General features: G+C 34.1%; 1 protein-coding gene across 1 annotated transcript in view; it reads right to left on the bottom strand.

Annotated features, from left to right (window-relative positions):
• Window positions 1-19,041, bottom strand: part of LOC123678902 (CD109 antigen) — a 52,011-nt gene that overhangs the window by 27,131 nt on the left and 5,839 nt on the right. The window contains exons 2-16 of the mRNA XM_045616168.1: window positions 18,655-18,847; window positions 18,009-18,242; window positions 17,449-17,699; window positions 16,559-16,889; window positions 16,219-16,404; window positions 15,902-16,123; window positions 15,350-15,484; window positions 15,019-15,291; window positions 13,932-13,986; window positions 13,666-13,876; window positions 11,803-12,107; window positions 10,399-10,559; window positions 9,920-10,317; window positions 5,603-5,822; window positions 1,803-2,327 (exon numbers count right to left, since the gene is read on the bottom strand). Coding sequence (XP_045472124.1) covers window positions 1,803-2,327; window positions 5,603-5,822; window positions 9,920-10,317; window positions 10,399-10,559; window positions 11,803-12,107; window positions 13,666-13,876; window positions 13,932-13,986; window positions 15,019-15,291; window positions 15,350-15,484; window positions 15,902-16,123; window positions 16,219-16,404; window positions 16,559-16,889; window positions 17,449-17,699; window positions 18,009-18,242; window positions 18,655-18,847 — 3,700 coding nt within the window. The remainder of the gene's footprint in view (window positions 1-1,802; window positions 2,328-5,602; window positions 5,823-9,919; window positions 10,318-10,398; window positions 10,560-11,802; window positions 12,108-13,665; window positions 13,877-13,931; window positions 13,987-15,018; window positions 15,292-15,349; window positions 15,485-15,901; window positions 16,124-16,218; window positions 16,405-16,558; window positions 16,890-17,448; window positions 17,700-18,008; window positions 18,243-18,654; window positions 18,848-19,041) is intronic.

Here is a 19,041-nt window from a genome sequence, read left to right as displayed (position 1 = left end):
ATAATTTCAGGCGTTCTGAAGTTATGGCCGAAAGAAGATATTCTTCAACTGAAGCACTGCGAAAAACCAAATTGTGTCTTTAGGTTCTGACAGAAACAGAAATCCCATCAAATTTGTATGAAAAAACCAAAAGGTCGCAAACAGATAGCTTCAGGCGTTCTGGAGTTATGGCCGAAAAGAGATATTCTTCATCTGATGCACTGAAAAACTAAATTGTGTCTTCTTTCGGCCATAACTCCAGAACGCCTGAAGCTAACGCTTTGCGACCTTTTGGTTTTTTCATACTAATTTGATGGGATTTCTGTTTCTGTCAGCACCTAAAGACACAATTTGGTTTTTCGCAGTGCATCAGTTGAAGAATATCTTCTTTCGGCCATAACTTCAGAACGCCTGAAATGATCGCTTTGCGACCTTGAGGTTTTTTCATGAAAATTTTATGGAATTTCTGTTTCTGTTAAGAAAATCCTATCATTACATTTGAAATTTCGGAGTAAAATGAACAAAACAATGAACTTCTGACTTAGCGCCCCCTATCGAAAGCAGCAAAAACAAATTTATCATGAGTATATTTTGTCCTCAATCGACAAGACATTTTCTTTCAGACGAGATCTAATTTGCTCAAAAATGTTGAGCCAAACTGAAGTTACAGGCGTTTCAATCAGTCGGATTTCTCCCTTTCACCTACCCTTATTTGATGTCGTAAAATCGAAAGTGATAATTAAAAAATATAGAGAATTTTCCAAGGATTGCAGTAATGATATTTTTTCTTCAACTTCATATGAAACATTTTCGAGTAAAATTCATTTTTCTACTCGACGGTAGCTATTACGCCCCCTAGCGGTAGAGGTATGAACTTCAAAACAATTTCCAGTGTGTTCTCTTGTTCTCTTTAGTGGTAAAATTTTTCACCGCAAGTCTCTACGATGAGTGGATCCTGAGATATAGCCGCTTACCTCGCTTATTTGCCCACCCTGTATGTGGATACAACTATTTAATGAATGACTTATCAAGGTGATATTAATTCTATATGACGATATATCTATTGTTAGGGGTTATGAAGGTGGAGATCAAAATGTGCGAATATTTTTAAGAAAATGTCATGTTGGATGATAATTAACACGGATACCAAAGGTCAAAATCAGCAGTAACATTGTTTCTTGAGGTTGTTAGGAATCTTATATCTGTAACAGACCAACATTGAATATTTGAAATCATATCACTAGATTCGGCAGAAGTATTGGACAGTGTGAGTACTAAGAAGAAGAAATTCATTTCATATGGAATAGAGGAACCACCCTTACCTTGATACAGAAATTTTTCGACGACAGAGATCAAAAATTTCATTGGCAAAATAAGACTGGAGGAGATATATAAAATTTGGAGTTCCCCAAGGATCCATATTGGAACCTATATGGTTTTTGATTTGGATATCTCGAATGAAAACGTACACACTTGTTGAGAACAATTATTTTAACCGATGATACCGGCTTGTGGAAAAAATAACTCATGGACATTGTTTTACGATCTAAATAATTTTTTTTTTAAAACTCAACAAATCACACTAACAACTGAATTTTTTTGATATGATACAGACTGAGTTTCCTCACCTTTTAAAATAAAATTATTACTTTGAGACCAACGTTTTCAGATAGTCGATAGAAACGCTAGAACTGAAATCAATTCCAGATAATGTTTTGTTACTTTGGAATTTGAATAAACAATTCATATTTTTTGTTTCAACCTCAATTTGCCCATACTTTTTGGACACAGTAGTACTTAAATTAGAGTTATTAACAACTTACTTCGAATCTTTGTTCTATTGTTGCATCATTTTGACTTATATGGAATTCTTTACTATCCTTCTTCGAATAAGTGAATTCAATCTGGACATTAGTGGGTACTGACAATTTCATCACCAGTTTATACAAAGCTTGTAGTCCTACCACGGTGTCTTGCGTCGAAGAGAAACCAGCAATGTCATTTTGTTGCTTCAATAGCCAATTCAGAATCGGAATCGAATCCTCTATAAGATTTTCTTCAAGAAAAGTAAGTAGTGCATACGAAGTCATCTCTATGTCTACGGACCTTGGAAGATTATTCCAAGGGTTGTCCTTATCCTGTTTAGGTTTTTCCCACCATTTCAAGTTATCGGTATAGTTAGCTCTATTGTCCAATAGATTAAATGCACTTTGTTTCGAAGGATGTTCAGATAGTTGTAAAACATAACTGCACAAAGCGAGGGAGTAGCTTTCTTCGGTTTCTTCTATATTTCTAGCTATATAATCCAAACCTCTGTTTATCAAGTTTTTATATTTGGATGTGAATTTCTGCAAATGAATCAAGAGAAATGAGATTGTTACAAAAGAAAAAATACTTGTGATTCACGCTATTTTATTGTTGCTTTTCAATAAAGCTTCCGTTGCAATCACATTGATGCTACAGATATAAGGTAATTGAACATTAAGGAAGAAAGAATTTCACCTCAACGATTATCTATTTCAATAATATTCTTCAAAGAGATTTACAGAAAAAACTCCGATGAAAAGAAATTTAGTACAGATACTCCGTTAATATCGAAAAAAAATTTATTTGTTTCTCATTTGTAAACGTCAGTTTCCAAAAACACAATATTAATCAAGAAAGTTTATTTTATCAAGTCACTAACTTGTAAAACTGACAGTTAACTTGCAAAATTTTTACAAGTTAGTAGTATTATTTACATTAGAAAATTTTGTTTTATCGTCATATAACGTATTTTCCCATATCTTCTACATCATTCATGTTTAAGGAGAGAATTTCGTCACATCGACAACATCCAAAAATCCCAAATATTGTTACAATTTTCGCCAGCAACCACTGGTCATCAGAAGCATGTAAAAGAAATTGTTCAGCCTCTTCTTTACTTAATACCTTGGCCTTTTTTGGCGTATAACGCTCATTTTTTCGTTTCAGAAACGCTATTATCTTTTGAAATCTGCAAATGACAACTAAACGTCATATTTTTCAATGCATTTTTGAGGAAAACAAACCTGCGAACAGGGGCATTTTCTTTCATTTCCAAGCAGCTTTTCAGCATAGATCATTTTGCCGATAAAGTATTAGGGCTGAATTTAGCTGATAGTTGATTCAAGCAGACCAACAAAACATCTTCAGTTACCCCAATCACACTATTTTTGTTTTGCCACTTTTTGAAGTCGTCGTATTCTCGCTCGTACCTTGAAGCTGATTTTGCAGGTAATAAACATGAAGCTACACTACTGGCTGCCTCAATAATTTCTTTTGGTACATTCATTCTCGCTTTCGCCAAAACAAATGTAAAGAAAAATAGACATGTTCATGGCAACGCTTCCATAGCTTACATAGACTTATATAAATATATATCTATGATAACTTACGACATTTGAGACAAATTATTGAGATTTTTTTGGAATTTATCTAACCTTTTTACAAATGAGAAAGAAATAAAATATAAAACAATACACGCAAGGTAACGGGTTTTACTGGCTCAAGGAGGTAACTGACTCGCCTGCGGCTCGTCAATTATATCCTCCATTCGCCAGTAAAAACCCTCTTACCTTGCTAGTAATGTTATATACTATACAAAGTGGTAAGAATCTAAAATTTTTATTAAAATTCATCTTATAATTGAAATTATTCAATTTTTCACGAAAAAACGGCCTGAAAGTATACAATTCAATATTCGGCAAATGTTCGAAAAAATTAATTAAAAATCTCAGCCCTTTTACGATTTAAATTTTGAGTATGAGAATAAGATAGAGTGTAATACAGAATTTTGTTCTTGACTGTAACATTAAAAATAATGAACAATAATTAGTTAAAAAAGAATTTCAGTTGAAAACATTACTAAAGAAATGAATTTTATTTATTTCATCACTTATTCAAATGATGGATTATATACACTGATCAACAATTGCTAGGGATCACTTATGAACTTCTCTTCATTTGTATTTTTTTCGAGTTATCTCGTGAATATCTGTACATTATATGTTCTCTAAGGAAAAAGTAAGATGTTTTGAGTTGATTATATCAAAGTCTTCCTCACTTCATCGGCTCTTGTTCACAAAATCGATTATTATCTGTAGGCTGTTACAGGTGGAGTGAAAAGCAATGTGGTATTTGTTATTAAATCTGTTTTTTTCTCTCGTCCAAACACATAAGGTGACAATAATTGAAGAAATGAGAACAATATCAGCTTATCAGACGTTTGGCTCCTGTGCAACTGGACCAAATCATACGGTGGATACAGGAAGGTTTGTCCCAGCGAGAAGTGTCCCGGCGGTTGAATGTTTCGCAAAGTGTCGTGAGTCGGGCTTGGAATAGGTTCATCCAAAATGACTCAGTAGCTTATGTTCATGGGGGAGGTCGGCAGCGCAGTACAACAGCTGCCCAAGATCGTCTTTTGATCCTCAATGCTAGGAGAAATCCCACTTACCCGGCGTCGCGGCTCAATAGATCACTGAGAGTTACAACAGGAGTTCTAATTTCGAACCAGACTGTAAGACGATGACTACATGTTCGTGGTTTGAGAGCACGTAGGAGGGTACAACATCCCCGTTTGAATAGGGAACACCGGGTTCATCGACGACAATGGGCTGAGGAGCACCGCAATTGGACACTTGAAGATTGGAGCCGATGTTTATTTACGGATGAGTCCAGATTTCGTTTGGTCAATTCCGATGGACGTATTCTTGCTTGGAGGGAAAGAGGTCGAAGGTATGCAGAACAGTTTATGGTACCCACAACAGCTTTTGGCGGAGGTTCTATATGTGTATGGGGAGGCATTTGTTTGAACCAACGCACAGAGTTGGTTGTTCTGCAGAACACCACCATGACCAGCCAAAGATATCACGATATGATTATTGAACCCATAATTGTTTTGTTTGCGGCTGCCGTGGGCGAGAATTTCATTTTAATTGACGATAATGCCCGTCCACACCGTAGTCGTCTGGTTAATGAAGCGCTAGAAATTCATGCTATTGATAGGATGGACTAACCAGCTCGCTCTCCAGACATGAATTGCATCGAACATGTCTGGTCTGAGATGTCTAGACAATTGTCAACCTTAGAACAACCGATCAATAACCTGGAGGACCTTTCTAACGCTTTACGGGATATTTGGACGAATTTGCCCCAAAATTTTATAAATCGTTTGATCGAAAGTATGCCTCGTAGGGTAGAATGCTTGAGACGAGCTCGTGGGGGACCAACTAGGTACTAGCTTAACCGAAACTTCAGCCTTCTTGTGGTTTCATCATTAAATTTTTATGTTATTCAAACACAGAATTTTGAGTGTTCCTAATAAAGTCTTTTTTTCTCTCCAACTTTCCATTTTTTCATTCTTTTCTCAAGTGAACCATATTATCAACTGAAAATACTCTGATATCTGACTAAATTTATAATCTTGGAGCGAATATTTCAGAAATAAATTTAGAACAAGTAAGTGATCCCTATCAATTGTTGAGCAGTGTATTTGTTTTGATGAATATCTTGATAGAAGTCCTGAAGTACTTACTAATTTATAGTTGAAAGTTGTTCCACAATCTTTCAAAAAAAATTGAAAATATACATAACAATCACTCACCTGATTTTCCAGAAATGAAATTAGAACAAAGGATGTTAGTGGTAAACTGTTTCCACTTCTTTCCTGCATATCATTATGGATTACATTACCAGTTTCATAGAAACTTCCATTTCGACCTTGTTTTTCTATCAACCAGTTGTAGCCCTCTTCTATAACATTCTCATCAATATAAATGAATTCGGATGCTTGTCTGAATGCGAGCAGTGTATAAGCGGTTATCCTGAAAAATAAATAGACATGCTGCTGTCAAGAGAGTACCGGGAATAGATCATTAAAGAAAATGGATTAGAGACATTGTTGAAGTTCTTTTTGTCGTTGAATTGGCACAACTGTTCTCTATATTCTTGGAGTAAAAACGTGATCTGTCTTTTGAATTGTTTATCGTTTATAGTTGCCTTGATGGCGTGCAGACGTTTGGCAGGTAAGATTTGGGGATGTAACCCAAAAATACTGCGATGGATGTACGTCATGATTGTGAGGTCGATAATAACCTATGGGGTAATAGTCTGACATGCTAGAGCAAGTCAAATCAACACGAGGAAAACCCTTGAAAAAATACAAAGGTAAGCTTGTATTTCTATCACTGGAGCTATAAGAACGTGTCCAACTACGGCATTAGAGATCATTACAGATCTAACACCTCTTCATCTAGTTATAGAGAGAGTGGCCTATGAGACCACTCTAAGACTATCTAGGGAGGGTACCGGCAATGAGGTAATTAGGTATAAGAGACTAAGAGAGCCTGGTCCTCTTTGACTAATTGACGGGATGATAAAGAAAATTAGCATCGAAAAAACCTTTATTACGATACTAAGTAGAAAAAAAGATTGGGAAAAGGAGTCCACAAGAGCAATTCTTAAAAATAATACCATCAAATGGCACACAGGTGGTTTCAAAACCACGACGGGGACTGGTGCGGGACTATTTGGGACTGGTACCAAATGGTCAATATCGCTAGAGCGCTGTCTAAGTGTCTTTCAGACAGAGATACTTGCAATAGAAAGATCAGAAATATGGTGTAGCTATACATTCTGATAGTCAGGCTGCAATCAAAGCACTAAGCTCCCATATCATCGATTCTAAGATGGTATTATAAAAGTTTAATGAGTCTTCTTGATAAAGAATATTTAATATAAATCAAATAATTTGACAACTTTGTGTCTAGTCATTCACAATAATATATCTGTATGATATACATATTTAGTTTATTTTTGTCTTGGAATATATTCCAATTCTAAAATTGACAAATTTAATAATCAACCAAAAGAAAATTCAAAATGACTAAAGCTGTACAAATTGAGTAAACGGTTAACAAATTGAACAACTAAATTAACATAAAGACAGACGTACGTTTCGGAATTTTGTATTCAATAATACAATTTTTCCTCATCAGTGCCTTAAAGTTCAACGAAATTATTGAATTTACAAACTCACCACGTGTATATCCACTTCACCAAAATTGCAAATAAGAAACTACAAACTAACTTAACGTACCGGTTGCTCTAGTGAATTCACAGAGCAAGCCATTACTGAAGGTAGTCATAGATTTCTTTCTTGTTATTCTTTTGAAATACATATACAATTCGATATTTACAATTGAATAAACAATTTCAGAAATTTTAAATTTATCAATTGGTTGATACTGACTCTCTAATCAATAAATGATTAGGTACATCAAATTATAAAAGTTTAATGAGTCTTCTTGATGAAGGATATTTAATATGAATCAAATAATTTGACAACTTTGTGTCTAATCCTTCACAATAATATATCTGTATGATATATTTAGTTTATTTTTGTCTTGGAATATATTCCAATTCTAAAATTGACAAATTTAATAATCAACCAAAAGAAAATTCAAAATGACTAAAACTGTACAAATTGAGTAAACGGTTAACAAATTGAACAACTAAATTAACATAAAGATAGACGTACGTTTCGGAATTGAAGTGGATATACACGTGGTGAGTTTGTAAATTCAATAATTTCGTTGAACTAAACACTGATGAGGAAAAATTGTATTATTGAATACAAAAATTCCGAAACGTACGTCTGTCTTTATGTTAATTTAGTTGTTCAATTTGTTAACCGTTTACTCAATTTGTACAATTTTAGTCATTTTGAATTTTCTTTTGGTTGATTATTAAATTTGTCAATTTTAGAATTGAAATATATTCCAAGACAAAAATAAACTAAATATATCATACAGATATATTATTGTGAAGGATTAGACACAAAGTTATCAAATTATTTGATTTATAAGATGGTATTGGAGTGCAGAAGAAAACTCAATAAAATGAGCAAGAATAATCTTTTAATCTGGCTTCCCGGCCACTCGGGAATTAGAAGGAATGGAGAGGCCAACACTCTCGCCAGAAATGGAGCACAAACTTCTTTCATCGGCCCGGAACCTTTCTGTAGCGTAGACAAAGGCACCTACAAGATACAGTTTCAGGAGAAGGAAGAAACCGAAAGAGAAATACTCTGGCGAAATCTTCCTGATTTGGATAACTCCAAAAAGTTTCTTCGAAACTTTTACTCTACGAGATACAAGAAGTATCTGGATCTTAGTAAAAATATGCTACACCTTCTCACTGGATTCCTCACAGGGCATTGCCGCCTTAGGAAACACCTCATAAGAATGGGTCTAACAGAAAATGACGAGTGCAGATTCTGTGTGGAGGAGGAAGAAACTTCGAATCACCTGGTGACGGAATGCCTTGCCATCGCTAGTCAACGCAAAACCTGCTTTGGGCACGAAACTCGTAGAAGTGAGGAATTAACCTCCATGAAGCGATCCCTGATATTGGAGTTCATTAGAACTCTGGAACTGGAAGGCGAGCTGTTAATCACCGTATGAAGAGAATAGTTCTGATGGGGGGCACAATAGATCATTAGGTCACAGTGAAATGGAACCTCCTTAATTAAATCTTAATCTTAATAGTTACGTTATTGAATCTTTCATTTCATCTTGAGATTTTTACAAGGGATGAAAATATCGAACAAAGAATCAGTATTAAGCTTTTGTGTGCCGAAACGTTACATAAAATGAAGGCCAGATTTGAAGAAAGAAATTTCATGTGTTTCACATCACACTGCACAATAATAATCTCCAAAAATCTAAACTATCATGCTAAAATAGTATATTGTGCAATAAGTGGGGAAAGTCCAACTTTTCTCGCGAGTGTGGAAGTTTGTGGCACGAGCCCGAAAGGCGAGTGCCGCAAACACACGAGCGAGAAAAGGACTTTCTCCACATGTTGCACACTATACTTTTCCTACAACTGCTATGGAAAGTAGCGTATTCTTCACAGCTCACTCAATTTCAAAACTATGTATTGCTCATACTGTGGGAAATATTATTCCCCACGGCACTTTGCCCACACCTCGCTTGGTAAACCAATGAAATTGGGCTTTTGAGTCGTTTCTATGGAAACGCAATAAATTAGCACATACTGTCAACGAAGGCCATTTTGATTTGAATCAAGTCCATTACTTGAATTATTGAAATTTGTGCAGTCTTAGGGAAAGTATAGTGTGCAACATGTGGAGAAAGTCCTTTTCTCGCTCGTGTGTTTGCGGCACTCGCTTTTCAGGCTCGAGCCACAAACTTCCACACTCGCGAGAAAAGTTGGACTTTCCCCACTTATTGCATAATATACTATTCCCTACAACTGCACAAATTTCAATAATTCAAGTAATGGACTTGATTCAAATCAAAATGACCTTCGTTGACAGTATGTGCTAATTTATTGCGTTTCCATAGAAACGACTCAAAAGTCCAATTTCATTGGTCTACCAAGGGAGGTGTGGACAAAGTGCCTTGGAGAATAATATTTCCCACAGTATGCGCAATACATAGTTTTGCAATTGAGTAAACTATGCAGAAAACGCTACTTTTCATAGCAGTTGTAGGAAAATTGTTGTTTCAGTTTGAGAGAGCTTCGGTATGTTGCCTTCTAACTAAGCGAAAGCGAAAAAGATATGTGATATGATCAAAATAGAAACGGATATAATTTTTCGTTTATGGCAGTGTTTTGCTCTTCGACTCCTTGTCTGAATATGAAACCGCCAATAAATACTAATACCTGAGCGTTATGTGGTGATAGAAGAAGCAAATTCGTTAATAAGATAAAGAACAGGACAAGTTTTAGGACAAACTTAAAGTTTGTAACACAATAGCCAAATCTCATCAACTGGATGATTTATCATCTTCAGCTATGAGTTCTTAATTATAAGAACTCGTAGCTGAAGAAGATAAATCATCCATTTGCATAAGCATTGGCATATTCGAATGGTTTTGTAGAAATTACTCACCAAACACTGCTTTCGTCATTTATCTTTCCATAGACACTGAAAGCTCCATCTTTTTTCTTAAACGACAGTTGCGTTTGATAGCTATCTTCCAAATAACCAACAGCTTTCTCTTCTATATGAGGCATTTTTTGTTTTGCAGTTTTAAGATATTTCAGTACGATCAAATTTGTCATCATATGCAACAAATTCTGTTCTCCGCAGCCTGTAGGTTTCCTAATAACACTATCCAAATTTCTCAAAGTTGGACCGAAAATGTTTCCAATAGCTGCCACTTCGATCTTTTCGGATTCTGGAACCGTATTTTTTGGTATAGTGAAATTCATTTGCTTCTTCACATATTTTTGTGATCTCAAATCTAACAGCTCTGATTTGGAGTAATATTCTGTTTCTCCGCCAGCCTACAACCAGTCATTTATAAAGAACACTTGAGATTTTGTTTTGTTATAATTGCATCAATGAAAAACAGTAGTCTGACTAACCTCTACTGATAGAAATTCAGAAATGGCATCTTGACTGACAGGATTACTTGCAGAAACTTTCATCTCTAACGATCCTACTTTCAGCGGTGTGATCATAAACCAAGCTGTACCATTCTGATGTTTTTTCAATGATACACGTTTTCTTTGGAATGATTCAATATCTGTGGAATGAAGGGAACTTTTCAATACTGATGATGGAAGAAATTAAGTAATATTCTTGACAATAAAGTTTGACTTCCTATTGGATTAACATGAAATAGATGTAGTTATTTCTATTTGAGGGTTATATTTTCAATAAATGAATCTGAAGAGAAAATCAAGCCAGTATAAAATTTTCATGTGGAAAAACGCAGTAATCTCATATAGGACTTAATTTTCTCGGAATGCGGATGAGTAATAAGCGCAATAATGATCGAATCCTATCTGAATAATGAAAATACAGAGTGGCTCATTGAAAACGAATGTTGAAAATAACTTTTATTACATACGAAAACTTTTAACATTGTTATCTTGTTATGAACACTGTAGCCAATACAAGCGTCAATAATTCTGGAGAAATATATTTGTGATATTTCCAAAAATAATATCATCTAAAAAAAATTGACTGAATCTCAAAATGAACAAAAATAATGAATAGGAAATCGAAAGAACCTTTTGATCGAAGTATCACATAACCTAAATTTTCTTAAGGTGGATCTTCGCTGCAAATTTCCCAGAACCCTTGGGATATAAACTCAATCGTTCTACGGCAAAGTTACCGCGCTCCGGGATGGATATGGAGGTTTATATGGCAGGGAACATTTATATGCTATTCTGATTATTCTATCAGTGGTCCCGGGATGAAACAACTCAATCCCCTAGAGAGAGCACTCCTTAAAAATTGATAGAGAACGACTCGCAAAACTCTTTTGAAAATTTTGAGAGATGACACTCCTGCCAAAAATTGTTCAACTAATAATCAGAGCTGGGGATTTTTCTATGAAAAAATGACTTGACGCTTTGTTTTCAATGAGTCAGCCAAGTTTCTCTGATGCTTGAAAATATTTAAACATTGCATTTCGAAAAAAATCAATAATTATTTCATTAAGTGAAACTATTCAAAATGAAGCATTTTTCTGATTTACTAGATGTGATGATGATCCGCTACATTGTTGTTATTTTAAGTTTAGAATGGAAATTAATAGTTTTCAATGGGATGATGATTGTAGCGAAAATTATAGCGAAGCTGTTGAAAATGCCAAATATTCATGTGTCAGTCGTCTATCTTACATCTTATACATTAAAGTTTTCAAAATTGTTCAACGAAAATCACCCAATAAACGTTATAGCCCATGATTCACCTTGTTTTCTGTGTTAGGAAGCTGGTAATGATTAGTTCATTATTTTCTTCATTTTGATACAAACTTTTCGTGGCAGTGATTTCATTGGAAATAGTCGTGAACTCAAAGTTTTTATCTGGGTTGTGGAAAGTTACTTCAACATCCACATCTTTATCCATGTTGTTAATAATGTGAACAGGTATATTTATAGCTTCTCCTCTCTGAATCGAATAGGGTGAATCAAGACTAATGTAAAAAGATTTTGAAGCTCGATACAGTTTTGGTGTCATGATGCCTAAGCCATCTACTGGATCAAGAGAAAAACCTGTCATTCTCCAAGTTGTCATTTTATTTGGTATTCGTCGTCTTGTGGTAATAGTACCATCGTATCTACAACATAAGATGAATGAAAAATTTTAAAATCGGTTATATTAAAAATTGATAACAACGACATTGATATTTTGTCCTTAAGAATCAAATCGAAATCATTAACTTGTATTTCCCCAAAATTTTCCTTCATACTAAGAATAATTTTCGTTCATTGGAGCCAGTATATTGAACAATAACACAGGCCAACAAAATGAAAAAAAAAATTTGGTGCCAGAAATCTAACATCTGATTTTAGATGTTTTTAATGTGCTGATTCCAAAAATGCCACCAGATTTTTTCTATCAGCTCTAGTTTTTGAGATATACGTTACAGGTTAAATGATATATTTTTTTCTGATAAAGGACAACAAATAAAGAGATAAATATGTACTTAATCGTCAAATGTTTAAAATGTGTTCTTTTACATAACGGTAACAAATATGGCTCAATTCCTATTGGTCATTCTACTACCATGAAGGAAGAATATGAAACAATAGCATTAGTTTTGAGAAAAATTGAATACGAAGAACATCAGTGGTCATTTTGTGTTGATTTAAAAATGGTTAACTTCCTCCTTGGACAGCAGAGTGGTTTTACAAAATATCCTTGTTTTTTGTGCCTTTGGGACAGCAGAGCTAAAAATGAGCACTGGGTTAACAAAAATTGGCCTTCAAGAGATGTCATGATTCAAGGAATACAAAACGTGATCAACGAACCTTTGGTTTCAAGAGAAAAAATCTTACTTCCGCCCTTGCATATCAAGCTAGGCCTAATGAAGCAATTTGTGAAGGCCTTAAATCGAGATGGAAATTGTTTTGGGTATTTGTCACGTAAATTTCCTGGCATTAGCACGGAAAAACTAAAAGCTGGTATATTTGATGGTCCTCAAATAAGGCAACTTGTTAAAGATCCACAATTCACCACATCAATGAACGAGACTGAATCTAACGCTTGGAGTTCATTTGTTCAAGTAGTACAAAATTTTCTTGGCAATCATAAAGCAGAGAATTACGTAGAATTAGTGGAAACTATGCTTTCAAATTTTAATATTCTCGGCTGTAACATGAGTATAAAAGTTCACTACCTCCACAGCCACCTAGATCGTTTTCCAGAAAACTCAGGTGATTGTAGTGAAGAACAGGGGGAAAGATTCCACCAGGATATTAAAACTATGGAAGATCGTTATCAAGGACGATGGGATAGCCACATGATGGCGGACTACTGCTGGAGCCTTCAGCGAGACTGCCCTAGTAAAATCCATTCTAGAAAATCGTATAAAAGAAAATTTTTATGTGATTAGTGACTAATGTAATTATGTAAATTAAGTTTTTGCAATAAATACTTAAATCCATGTGTCTTTGTTTTTTTTAACTGTAAATAGTAATATTATATATTATAACAGTTATAACGTAAATTATATACACAATTTTTTAAAAAATCTCAAAAACTAGATCTGATAGACATAATCTGAGAACTTTTTTACATTCTGCATCCAAAAATTACTCAGGAACAGTTAAAAAATCGCAGGCACCAAAATGTGTGTTGGCCTGTGTAATAGAAACGTATAATAGAAACTTTACCTTGTAGAGAAATTTGAAAATAACCAAGTCTCAGAAATTTCATTTCGTAAGTAAACCTTCGGTATATTCCATACAGGTGTTGGTATTCTACTGAATGCGTAAGGTCCTGCTAAAGGAGGCCTAGTAACAGAGTGAATGGGGATACCAAATCCTCTGTCAGGTTTAACGGTACTACTGTCGTAAATTGTTGGTCTTAAGTATATATCATCAACTGAAACGTTCTCAAATTAATATCTGTACAATGCATAAAGTTTCATTATTATTACGTGTTGGCTTCTTCCTTAAAATATGGGCATTTGTTACTAAATCACATCCAGAATCCTGAAAAAAATCATGCAATAAAAAGTTAGGTTAGTATTCAGTTCAATACTATATGTAGATATATTTTGAAATTCATTATGAAAATAAATGTCAAAAAAATGAAATATATATTCGTTAGAAAGAAAGACCTAATATTCCGAACTTGTTGAGCTAAAAAATATGAAAACATTGATGATAGATAATAAATAATGAATCAATAATAATTACACAAATAGTTATTTATGCAACAGTGCAAAAAGTGAACGTTTATTGCACTCGACGTGAAATTGTCCGACGAAGCCGTTAGGCCGAGTTGGACAACACGTCGAGTGCAATAAACAATTTTTGCACGAGTTGCATACAACATTTTTTCTACGTTCATGCAGAAAGCAAAAAATGATTTATTGAGGTGCGGCACTAGGTGTAGGAAATTGAAAAGCGCAACTTGAATACTTTATTATTAATATCGATTTGCATTGAAACAGGAACTAATACGTTACGAACAATTTAACTCAAACTTTATTTTTACCCTCAATGTTGAAAGTGAATGAACAATTGGTGCAATTTTCAATATGAATATTTCGTAGTGAAGTACTTTTTAAATCCACTTCTTGATTTGTTACTGCTGTAAACGTACTAGTACTTGGTAACTGTACATCGTTATTTTCTTCAGGCTGAAATATTTGTTTGTCATGATGACAGTAGTAGAATGTAGATGAGTGCAATAAAAACTTTAATGCACTAGTGCAATAAAGAACTTCTTTTTCCACTAAATATAGTTCAATAAAGTTTTGCTTTTTGCATGAATGTAAAAAAAATTAAATTAAAATTAAAGTTTATTACACAAAATATCATCGTGAATAACTTGACAGCGCTGGAGAGTCTTATATGGTACTCCGAAACTCCGAAAGAGAAATAATGGTGATATAAATACTTCTAGTTCTTTTACCTTTTTTTAATTTTTTGTTTCACACCTCAAAATATTTGAAATTTTGAGAGCAATAAGAGCGGAAAAGTATTTCTTTATTCTATATACGTTTATATGATATTCACCTGAACACCACTGTGGATATTACTACCACCTGGTTTCCAAGGAATTCGGGATTCTCGCTCTGTTCCGATTTTGTAATATTCGGATATCAATGCACTGTCATACGCAAGAAGCTCATCTGTCAGCCATGATTCGGATAAGCTGTAATCGCTACCAAGCATATAACTTTCGTGATCAACAGCAATTAACCCAACAAGGGAAAATGGTTTTGCTTTCATTTGAATATCTAACGCCACACCTGGTTCTATTTCGGTTGAACTAGGTTTCACTTCCAGCTGCAAAGAAAAATGAATTGAAAAGGTAAATTCGTATTTATAGGCGAACTTTTCTCACAAAATTTTGAAGAATTCCATCTATTCTTATGTCCAGAGTGTCTCCTATCAGTTCTCCATTTTTCGTGACATAAGAGACTATGAAATGAGCGAGAGGCACCATACTGTGAACTGCTTTGAATTTTATCATAATATTCTGAAAAAGTGTTTTTTTATGAGGAATATACTGTGCCAGCAGTTGTTCAGAAAATATCAAAATATTTGATGAAATGGTTAAAGTTGCATGAGATCACTGTGGAGTTGAATATACCAGAAGATTTTACCATTTTTTTTACCATTTCGCGTGAAAATTTTTGTCCATGAGAAGGATTTTGTTCTTTGTATGTTTTTAGTCTCTGAAATTAATTGATCTGTTTCTTGATAATCAATGCAAATTTCAGTTATACCTTTATGATTTTATTTATGGATTTTATAAATTTTAACAGGGTTTCAAAAAAAGAGGTATCAGCATTGGATTTGATTTGAATTCAAATAGTTATGAGAGTCATTATTATTCCATAGACTTTCGTATATTGAAGGTGATTGTCAAATAATAAATGTGAAATATTCTCACCCTCTCATTATTAATTTGCAAAGTCTTCGAAACTATCACATCACCTCTTCCAATAACAACATAATTCAAATGATTCATAGGTTCGCTGCAAGTGACAGAGACCTCTATATCCAAATTGCTCAGTGGTTTATCGGTTTCAAGAGAAGCATCAAGGAAATTTTTGCTGAATGATACTGCAGCTAGAACTGGTGATATCCTTTCCTTCAAATCTCCAAATTGTGCCTGTGTAAACAGTCAAAGTTTATATCATCATTATTTTAAGTAGTATTTCGAATCTAATGACCCACAAAGTTCTACCATCACCTTTTGTTACTTACCTCTATTCTCAATGCCGTGTCATTGGAAACATTCATGGGAGCTAAAAATTCTAATTTGACGAATCCATTTCTGTTGAGTTTGTACCTTCTCTCAACTGGTACTTCATCCCTGATAGAAAAACCATGTCGCACAATTATTTCTTTGTTATGATCAAACGGTTCCTCATCATGTCTAGATACTTTTACCTGCAAAACATACCTATTAGAAATGTTTTTGGAAGTAGATTCATACTCAAAAACTAAATTCTTCTTCATTACAGTTGTTGTGAGTAACTTCATCAGTAATATTGTGTTTTCGAATATATGATTTGCTTACGATCAACACATAGTGTAGACTTACGTATGCCCTGTATTTCAGTCCTGGTTTGAAATAATCTGACGTCTTTATGAGATCAATTCTATGGTAGTATTTATGTATGTGAACATTTACACTCGCGTTTTCTCTTCGCCCGGTCAATTTCTCCTCTACCGAGACATCAAGCATGACATTCCTTTCATATTCATCATTTAGTCTGAGATCCTTGTCAATGTCAAATTCTACTTCAACCGAACCATCAATAGGGACAACTTTCCGAATTGGGTTTTGGAAAATTGGTTGAATTACTCGAGAGAAAATCGTTGGAAAAGCACTAATGGTAGCTTCTCCCTGAAGCTTATGCCCATGATGATAACTGGAAAAATATAAAGAGTTATAACTAGATAGGTACAAGTAGCGGGAAGCTATACAAGAAATTTCATATAAAGCAGAAAGCATGTCATGTAAACAGTCCCACGAATCTATTCGATCACTTCTATCACAGATAAACTCGTTAAATGTTGTAATACAGATGTATGACCATTGACAACAGATAAAAAGTTGAAAGTGTTTAGAATAATAGGTCTCCGGTCATAAATAATGGAAGAAGTCGACAAAAACTGTATATGGGTCCACCACAAGTTTTCAAAATAAAATATAAATTTAAATCAATTCGGAACTCTGCCCGTCTGAGAAAGTAGTACCTTATGAGACTCTTCAGCGCTGTCATGTTATTCGCAGGTCATCTTATCGATATCTTTCAAATATGATCGATGTGAGTTATATAATTTCATTCTCAGAAAGAGAAAGAAGCTTTATACCTCAGAATTACCATTCGATAATAGATTTATAAGTTTTTATCGGATTCCCTCAATTTTTGCTTGATAAAAATGTTTATATTAATGTGAAATGGATATATTCTGAATAATACTCACAAAGTTTTTAAAGTCGCTCTGATTTTACCATCTTGAAAAGTTATGTGTTTTTTCGTATTGATGTCTATTCTGAAACCAGGTATGATGTATTTCGCTACTCTTATGCTTTTGAAATACTGCTGATCGTGAATTTTCACTGTGATGTTCCAAGTACCTAACACAGGATGGTCAGATAATTTGAATTCATTGGAAAATATTCCTTTGACGATGCGAACATCATTCCAAATTTTTATTTTGTTGCCTTCGGCGTCCTGTAATAGATTGAGAGATAATGAATTTCGAAATTTGAAAGAGAATGTTTTCATTGCAGTTACTTAAGTAATTATTATAATAAAAAATATTTTCAGATGAATCTACTCATCAAAATGTCGAGTGAAATTGATATGAAGTAATAAATAATATGTTCTTGTTATTGTGAAACAGTAATTTACTGTACGAAGCACTCTAGTAAATTAGTGAAGAATGGTGTATTTTTTATTATGAATTAACTGAAAGTTGATAATGATGAATATAGAGAAAAAAAAACGTTTGTGTGTGAATACCAAATCTTATTATCTTACCTTTACACCTATAGTTAGTAGTCCTGTTTGAGTGTCCTCAACAGGCTTAAGTTCTGAATCCAATACTATTACTCTGAAAGAAGCTTTTGATCCTGGATTGTATACAGCTCTATCAGTTTCCACCAATACAGAAAAGCTTTTTTCAAGGTAGTTCAGTGGATAATATGAAATAAAGTCTATACCTCCACGACCTTGTACCTGAAGTCTGTAAGCTCCAGGAGGAATGAGAGGAACCTGGAAGTAGGAATTTATTTCAAACTTTGGTCTAACTGAGTGAAATATATGGAATATATCAATTTCTATAGTACTCCGAAATGTCAAGGTTTTTATGGTAAAAGATAAAATCAGTTATCTTTTTATAAAAGCAGTGGTGATGCCAGCTTTCAAAAACAGGGGTGGCCAAGGGGAACTGAATTTTTTCGGGGGGCCAAAGTAAAGCGAAATTATAGTTCAGCTAATCTTTTACTTATTTTAGCCTTAGTATGTCAAATTTTTAGGGGGCCAGCAAAATTTTAGGGGGGCCAGGGCCCCATGGACCTCCCTAGCGTCGCCACTGTATAAAAGTATTGTAACTTTGAAAATATTAATTTAGTGATCAAATTATTTAGGTATACAATAACTGCATCTTTGTAAATTATGTACTCACTCTTAAAGAAAATACTTTTGAACTAAATGGCAATATCTGCTTTTCATCTTCAATATTTACTAGAGAACCATTGTAAGAAACTCCTTCTATGATAGCTTTAACTGTGGTAGGGCCAGGTGCTTCTGCTATACTAACAGAGGCATGGTAGTCACTTAAAGGCCTCACATTTTTTGATCCAATTGCTTGATAGTAACTGTAGGAAAAAAATGAAATAGAAAGCAGAAGATTATGACTTCAAAAAAATAATCACAAAATGAAAGGATATATGTAATATTTTTACATCGACATGTCTCGCAATCTCAAAAGAAAATGTGAAATCATTGGTGTGAAGTCAGGAGATTTCGAGCGCCCCTTAATTTATGCAATCTTGGAGCCTAATAACTTTTA

Source organism: Harmonia axyridis, chromosome 4 (genome assembly GCF_914767665.1).
Source record: "Harmonia axyridis chromosome 4, icHarAxyr1.1, whole genome shotgun sequence".
Classification (NCBI taxonomy): Eukaryota; Metazoa; Arthropoda; class Insecta; order Coleoptera; family Coccinellidae; genus Harmonia; species Harmonia axyridis.
This window is presented reverse-complemented; position numbering and strand designations above follow the sequence as displayed.